General features: G+C 38.5%; 1 protein-coding gene across 1 annotated transcript; it reads right to left on the reverse strand.

The window, feature by feature from the left end:
- Positions 1-1,438: 1,438 nt before the first annotated feature.
- On the reverse strand, positions 1,439-2,017 carry LOC111365502. Its single transcript, XM_022986057.1, has one exon. It carries the CDS (start codon positions 2,015-2,017, stop codon positions 1,439-1,441), a length of 579 nt encoding a protein of 192 aa, XP_022841825.1.
- Positions 2,018-8,463: the final 6,446 nt, after the last annotated feature.

The raw sequence follows: 8,463 nt of genomic DNA on the forward strand, positions 1-8,463 counted from the left end.
GCGTGATCATGAATCCTAGGAAATCCCCCCCCCCCCAAAACACATTTCTCTGGATTGAACCCTAACCTGTTTTGTCGGGCAACGTCAAACACTTTCTGCAAGCTGGCCACATGGTCATCAGTCTTGGCGCTTTTGACCACCATATCGTCAACATAGACTTCTACAACATCTCCAATCAGCCTGCGGAAGACTTTGTTTACCATCCTCTGATACGTCGCCCCTGCATTTTTCAAACCAAACGGCATAGCCGTGTAACAATACGTGCCAAAGTCAGTGAATAATGACGTCTTCTCTTGGTCGGACTCGGCCATTGAAATTTGATGATATCCCTAGAATGCATCTAGGAAGCTGAGCCTTCCGTGTCCTGAAGTTGCGTCTACCAGTTGATCTATTCTGGGAAGCGGGTATGAATCTTTTGGGCACACCTTATTCAGCCCAGTATAATCTACACACATGCGCCACTTTCCATTTGACTTCTTCACAAGTACAATGTTTGCCAACCACTCGGGGTACTGCACTTCTCGGATGAAACCCGCCTGTAGCAGTTTTTCTACCTCAGCTCTGGCTGCAGCCTGCCTCTCAAGGGCGAGATTTCTTTTTTTTGCTTCACTGGTTTAGCCCCCGGCTGGACACCGAGGCGGTGCTGCGCGACGGTCGGGCTAATTCCTGGGATATCCTCTGGGCTCCAAGCGAAGACATCCAAGTTATCAGCCAGACACCTTGCCAATTTTTCTCTCTTCGGATCCCAAACATGTTCCAACACTAAACTCTCGTCCTTCGGCTACAAAGATTTTTTCAATCATATCGAGCGGTTCGATCCGCTCCCTCTGGAGTTCCACATCCAACATCATGACTGATGGTGAGCCTTTGGCTTGTATACTATCCACATAGCACTTTCTTGATGCCTGTTGGTCCCCTCGCACGCATCCGATTCCCCTACTAGTTGGAAACTTAATAACTTGTTGGTAGATCGATAGGACCGCGCCAGTTCTATTTAGTAATGGTCGGCCGTAGATAGCATTGTAGGCCATGGGGGTCTTGACAACCAAGAAATTAGTCATGATGACCACTGTTGCTGGGTATGTCCCTAGCGTGATTGAAAGTTCCACAGTCCCCTCTAGTATCACTGTTGCTCCTCCAAAGCCTTGTAGGGGGTAGTCACCATCTTCAACTTCTCTTGGGGAATTTTTAGACCCAAGAAGGCAGCACTTTCTTGATGCCTGCTGGTCCCCTCGCACGCATCCGATTCTCCTACTAGTTGGAAACTTCATAACTTGTTGGTAGATCGATAGGACCGCGCCAGTTCCATTTAGTAATGGTCGGCCGTAGATAGCATTGTAGGCCATGGGGGTCTTGACAACCAAGAAATTAGTCATGATGACCACTGTTGCTGGGTATGTCCCTAGCGTGATTGAAAGTTCCACAGTCCCCTCTAGTATCACTGTTGCTCCTCCAAAGCCTTGTAGGGGGTAGTCACCATCTTCAACTTCTCTTGGGGAATTTTTAGACCCAAGAAGGCATCCCAGGTGAGGACATTTGCCGCACTTCCTCCGTCGACTAACACCATTTTCACGTCAAAATCTACTATATCGCCTACTATTACTAAGGCGTCATCATGGGGGTGTGTTATACCAATCAAGTGCTCTTGATCGAAAGTAATGCTCTGATTGAATCTTACTTTTTTCTGAATAGAGCAGTCCCCTACAGAACGTGCATAGCTCTTTCTAGCCGAATTTGAGTCGCTGTCTGATGCTATTCCTCCGATGATCATGTTTATCACTCCTACCCTCGATGGGGGTAGACCTTCGAACCTTTGCTTGCCCTTGTCATTTTTCACATACTTAGCCAATAGTCCCCTTCTTAGCAGGCTCTCAATTTCTTTCTTTAACTGTAGGCATTCTTCGGTATCATGCCCGTGATCTCTATGAAAATGACAATATTTACTTTGATTTCTCTTGTCGGAAGGAGTTAGCATCGGTTTAGGCCATTCGAGCTCTCTCATGTGTTGTATCTTCATCAATAACCTTGTACGTGGAATGTTCAAAGGGGTGGGTGTCTTGACCTCCTCTCGCTTCTACTTGACCGGCCGATCTTGGGCATATCCCTTGTTTATACGTTCATTCTTCGGCTTGTTCTTATCAGTGTGCCTTTGTTCGTCATATGTTTTCCGCTTATGAACTTCCGCCTCCCTTCCGTCCCTGAGATTTTTAGTTATCTTCTCTGCTTCCTCCGCATCGACATACTTGTCCCCCTTCCCCAATAAGTCGTGCATCGATTCTGGGAGGTTCTTGGAGAGTGACATCTTAAAGGCCCGATTTCGCATTCCATTCATCAAGGCGGTAACCACTGCGGACATTTGCAGGTCTCTTATGCCGAGAGTTGCCTGGCTGAACCTAGTCAAGTATTCCTGCAATGACTCGTCCTTATCTTGTACGACCTGCATCAACCCAATGGCCGTCTTCCTCTTTCTCTTGATGCTTAGGAAATAAGCTACAAAGCTCCTGGAGAGCTCATCAAATGATTTGATGGATCGCGGGGCCAAGGTCACTACCCATTCCCTAGCCTCCCTCCTGAGTGTGGGGGGAAAGGATCGGCACATCACTGCGTCCGGGGCGGCGCAAAGTCTCATCAAATCTACGAAGGTTCGCAAGTGGTCAAGCGGGTCCGTGACTTCGTCATACGCTTCTATCATAGGCTGTTTGAAACCTTTAGGCAGGGGGACAACCATGATTTCTGGTGCGAACGGGTCTTCCTCCAAAACCATCTGTCTTCGTCTATCTTTTCTCTTGGACAAGGCGTTATCTATCTTCTGGGCCATGATTTCTTCCATCTTTTGTTCCAGGTTTACCATGGTTTGCAGGGGCTGTTGAGCTTCGATCCCTGGGGCTTCCGCATCTCTTGCACCCCGCAGAGAGATGGGCGGGACAACCGCGGGTCGCGCTTGAGGCGGTTGCTGGCTCGTCACTTCCGTCAAGCTCAATGGAGGGACAGTGGCTCTCTGCGACTGGTCCTGTAGGAGTGCCATCATTGCTGCCAATTAGGTCTCCAAAGCACTGAATTGACTCTGCGTCAGATACTGCGGGGGCGGTGATGGCTCACATCCCCTTGCAACTGACTCCGACTCCGCGCGTATTCCCAACCAGGCGAGTATCACTCCTTGTTCGTCTTCTTGGCATGGCTTTTTAGTTCAAATCGTTTCCCACAGACAGTGCCAATGAAATGGTGGTTGATCAACACCTTCCTATTTGCATGATTGTGCTGGGCGTTTCGTCTACTCCGTCCGGTATATATGACCTGAAAAGTGAAGGCGGGGCTTCCTCCCCCGTTTTACCTCCGATGTGAGAATTAGTTTATAGGCTTGAAAAATATGATTGAAATTTTAAGGGAGAACAAGATAGATAGAAAAAGAGAACCCTTTACCTGTGCTGCGTCCGGAGGTATTTATAGACGTTAGGGTTTGGATAACCCCTGGGCGGATGTGGTGCCACGTGTCCCACGTTGGCGTTCCCACTATGCCCACGTTCTGAGTGGGGGATCTCTAGTTTCCCGCCTGGGGATTGTTTCCGTATTTAGCATCTATGGAACCTAGTTAATTCACTAGGAATTTTATGGCTGAGTGTTTGGACAGGCAGTCCCATTCTAGTTGTAGACTTCGCGTGGTGGTAAAGTGCCCCTAGGAGGGTCGATGTCTTCGCGTAGTGGTAGAGCGCCTCTAGGAGGGGGTCGATGACTTCGCGTAATGGTAGAGCACCCCTAGAAGGGGTCGATGACCTCGCGTCGAAGTGCCGTGATCCATCTTGCTTGCCGTCGAGAGTGGTTTCCTCTATCAACCTATATCAAATATATTCAATAAATAATAGATTTTGCCAAAATATAAAATGCATTAATCATATTACACCCCCCGTTTCGGCTCCATTATTTCAAATTCTAATGAAAGGAATAATAATTTTTTGAAAAATGTATAGTTAAAAAGTAATGAAATTTTTTTAGGTTTACGTATGATATTATTTTATTAAAAAATGTGTGATTATTAAGCAGAGACAGAAAAAATAATTTTAATTTAATGAGGGTCAAACAGGAACTAAAAGTTTCTACAATCTAAATCAATTGGATTTAGGACATAATACTTACATCTTCAACATCATGGGCGAGGGAGTGACCTTAAAACTTACTTTTTCTCTTGTTTAATATAATAGTTTTAAATTATAAATTAAAAATGAATGAGTCGAAATATTAAAAGAATAAGAGAATTTGAATGACTCTTCTATTTGTATATTACAGAAAATTAAATAAATTTAGAAGGGTTTTATTTATTAAAAAATTATCTTCAAAATTTAAGTGATCGTTGAAAATTATTAAACGTATCAGTAACAATAATTTGATTTATAAAAGGTGATGGTGATGTTAGATTTGTACGGGACAACTTTGAAAATGGCCGGAGAATTCTTCCCTTTTTCCACAATAGCCTTTCCTATTAAAAGTACTGTTTTACCCTTAATGAAATTATTTGCAAGATTTATCTTATATCTTTAAGGGTTTGTCAATCAGGTCCTATATCTATATTTTTCAATCTTTTGAACACCTTTAAATATTCTCTATATATTAATAGTTCTTTAAAGATTATAGGTTGACCTTTCTTGGTTATGTATCCTTTAAATAATCCTTCTTAAATTTCTTCTTGTATATTTATATGTTTAGTTATGATATCTTCTACTTTTCTTATTTCTCTATTAGTTCCTACAGGATCAAATTCTATATTATTTCTACAATTATAATCTATATCTTTATATATTTCTTCAATTTTTTCTTTACCAATAGGAAATAGATTATTAAATTTTTTATCTAATTTAAGTAAGAACGAAACATCTTTTTCATCTAAAAATAAAATAAGATTATTATCATCATTAGTAGTGGAAGTGGATGCTTGTGAATTGTTCATGAAAATAATTAAAGCAATAGCATATAAAACAATTAAGTAACTTACAGTAATCAAATGGATAAACAGGCTTTCTCTCCAGTATGCTCTTATAGATGCTTTGCATGTATTTAATCAATCTTCTGAATCAAGTAAAGATTTAAAATTTTTTGAAATCATTTGGGTCCACAACTGCTTCCGCAAAAGACTTTTCAATTAATGTTGCATTTCTCATTCTAGAGAACTAGCCGTGTTTCCACAGACGCTATCTCATAGTATCCAGAGTCTCTGTTTTCACTTCTATCCAAACTCTTTTCAGAATCAAGTTCCTACTTGGAACGAAATTTTAAAAGATAACTCACACGCAAGCTGCTACAATTTTGTTAGAAATCTGCCTTTTTCCCCTAAACCATTCATGAAAGACGGGTACTTTGGCATGGCTAACATCCATTCAAAATCAACGTTTTGAAAATCTTTTGAAATCTCTATTTGTACTGCCGAGGAATCATGAGAAACTTAACGAAATCCTTTTATGTAAGCTTTGTTGAACATAACAAACTTTACTTAGATATTCATAAATTGAAATTGTACATGCTTACAAACTATATTTACATACCTTTGGTACTCACCTTATGAAGTTTAAAACTCCATAAGTGATTACCTTATTACACGCTTTCCTATCTTCACGCTATCTAATATTTTTCTAGATACAAGTGGTGTATACAGATTACAAAAGATCTCTCTCAAGTATGTTTAAGAGATAAGTTATTTCGAGATATCTTCCTCCTTCCTTCATGCCCCCTTTTATAGGAGATTTTGGAATCTTATTTTAGACAGGTGTTTTCCACCTTTCTTTGTTGGGTAGCTAGGCCATCTTATCTCCATCGAATTCTTCATTGTCTTCTTGTTGGGTGGACCTCTTCTTTTGAAATTAGATGCCTTATCTTTTGTGTTTGTCTCCCCCTTGTAACTATTGGTGGGGAGTAGTTACAATTATAGAGACTTTTCTTGTATTATCTTCTGTCTTCTAGTAGCCACAGTTTTTCTTTAATAAATTTCTTTATTAAAGTAGTGATAAAGGGCTACTTTAGTCATCATCACTTCTCCATTTTTGAATCAAAGAATTCTGCAAGGAATTCTTCATCATTAAGGGATGCTTGACTCATATCTTCAACTACACAGTATTCACAATGGTGATCACTGTAATTCCAAAGTAATTTGCATAATTCTTTAGCCATATCCTCTGATCCGTGCACTTGGTTGGATATAATTGCAGATAATAAATGATCGAGATAACAAATATCTTCTTCTTTGGTATCCATCCTTGCATTGGAATAAATAATATGATCTTTAGATGGATAAACCCATATTTTTTCTTTCTCAGTAATTATCTGAGTTACATGTTCAAATATCTCTTTATACCCTTTTGCTCGTCTGTAGGGTATCATATTTAGAATATCTTGATATCCATTTTTAACAACCTTTTGATTGGTTGGTAAAAAATGTTGATTTGTGATTCTCATTTTGATCACATGGAAAGATGGATGCATATATTCAAGAATAGGATCCCACTCCATGGTTGTTGAATGGAATCTGATATATATATTTGTTGTTTTAACAACTTCAGTATATCTTTTAACAGCTTTTCTGATGTTGGCTGGAAGCTGAGCTATCTCTTTGAGATCTTTGCTAGGATATATACAGAGTATATTTCCTATCTCAAAGCAATTTCGAACCCAATTGGCTGGTGCTCCTGGATAAAAATTATCTTGTTGTATTTTGAATAGTGGAGAGTCTTCATCCACTTTCCAATCTCCAGATACCAATCTGATAAAATATTGAAAATAACAATAAAGAGTGTTACTTTTTCATGGTTATCTTTTCTGGGAATTTTTGCTTTATGGCATATCTTGACAATATCTTTTGGATATATCCTTTCAATAGAAAGTTTAGATTGAATTTGGCTCTGTGAAGAGCTACCTTCTCTTTTGATATCTTGAATATCTTTATTACCAGTAATAGGGTTAAATATTCCCTGTGAAGGGTTCCTATTACATTCTTTTCTTTCCCTTTATCCTCGGGGAGAGCGCTAGTATCCACAAGTCCCTGCGAAGGGATACTAGTCTTGGTACAAGTAATTTCTGCCTCAAGGGCTATATTTTTGCCTCGAAGGCTATCTTGGATATTTTGAATTTGGGTTTCCAAATAGGAAACTTTTATCTCAAGTATTTGGACTTTCGTCCTTAGTTGTTCTAGCTCCGTCCCTACTAAGATAATCAGGAAGAAAGTTAGTTTTACCTTTTATATATTCGATATCAAATTTGAAATATGAAAACCAAATTTGTATCCTAATAATATATCTATTAGTAACAGATGGATCGACATTATTTTTTAAAAATGCTTTAACTTGAGTATTATCAGTTCTAATCAAGAACTTCTTTGGTAATAAATAATCTTCATATTTTTGAACTCCTCTTTTTACAGCAATGAGTTCTTTTCTGTTCGTCTCATATCTTGTTTCAACTTCTTTGAATGTCCCTGATGTATAACCTGCAAGTATCTCAGGATAAGAACAATCTTTTTCACATTTATATTCTTTATGATTCTTTTTCACCTTTAACACTGCTCCCCAGTAATGATCTGAAGCATCTGTTTCAAGGATAAAGAAGTCTTCTTCTTGTGGTATTACAAGCTTGGGCAACACCTTTAATTCTTCTTTTACCTTTCTTATATTTTCACAATCTTGTTCTTCCCAAGACCACATTATATTTTTTCTTAATTTTGGAAGAAAATAATTTTTCAATTTGGCACAATTTTCAATGAATCCTTCAGCAAAATTTAATATACCAAGGAAACTTTTTAATTGTTTTTTATCTTTGATTTCTTCAGAAAATTCTTGAAGTTTTTCTCCAATATGGGATTGTAATTGCAATTCTCCTTCTTTTATAAATAATCCTAAAAATTCAATTTCTGTTTTAGCTATCTCAGCTTTCTTTTGAGAAAGTGTAATACCATGTTTTTTCATAATATAACAAAATTTCTCAAGATATTCAATAAGTTCATCAATATTATTTGAATGAATAAGTAAATCATCTACATATGCAATACAGAAATGAGTAATAGGTTTTATTACCTCATCCATTCTTCTTTGAAATATCTGTGGTGCATTTTTCAACCCAAATGGTATTACATTCCATTCGTATTGTCCTAAAGGATTGGGGGTACTAAATGCAGTTAGTGGTTTACTTTCTTCTGTAAGTATGATTTGCCAAAATCCTGACTTACAATCAAATTTTGAAAATATCTTTTTGTTCTGTACTTGTTTAATAAGGGTGTCCTTATTTGACAAGTAGTATCCATCAAACTTGGTAACTTCATTTAACTTTTTGTAGTTTATTACCATTCTGGCTTTTCCTTTTTTTTTTTTATCTCACTATGTTTTCTAACCATAAAGGCTGGGCTGCTATGTGGACTTTTACTAGGCCTAATCAATCTGGCTTCTAGCAATTCTTTTATCTGGTTTTTAAATTCTTTTTGATCATCAACAC

This window comes from Olea europaea, chromosome 17 (genome assembly GCF_002742605.1).
Source record: "Olea europaea var. sylvestris chromosome 17, O_europaea_v1, whole genome shotgun sequence".
Taxonomy (NCBI): Eukaryota; Viridiplantae; Streptophyta; class Magnoliopsida; order Lamiales; family Oleaceae; genus Olea; species Olea europaea.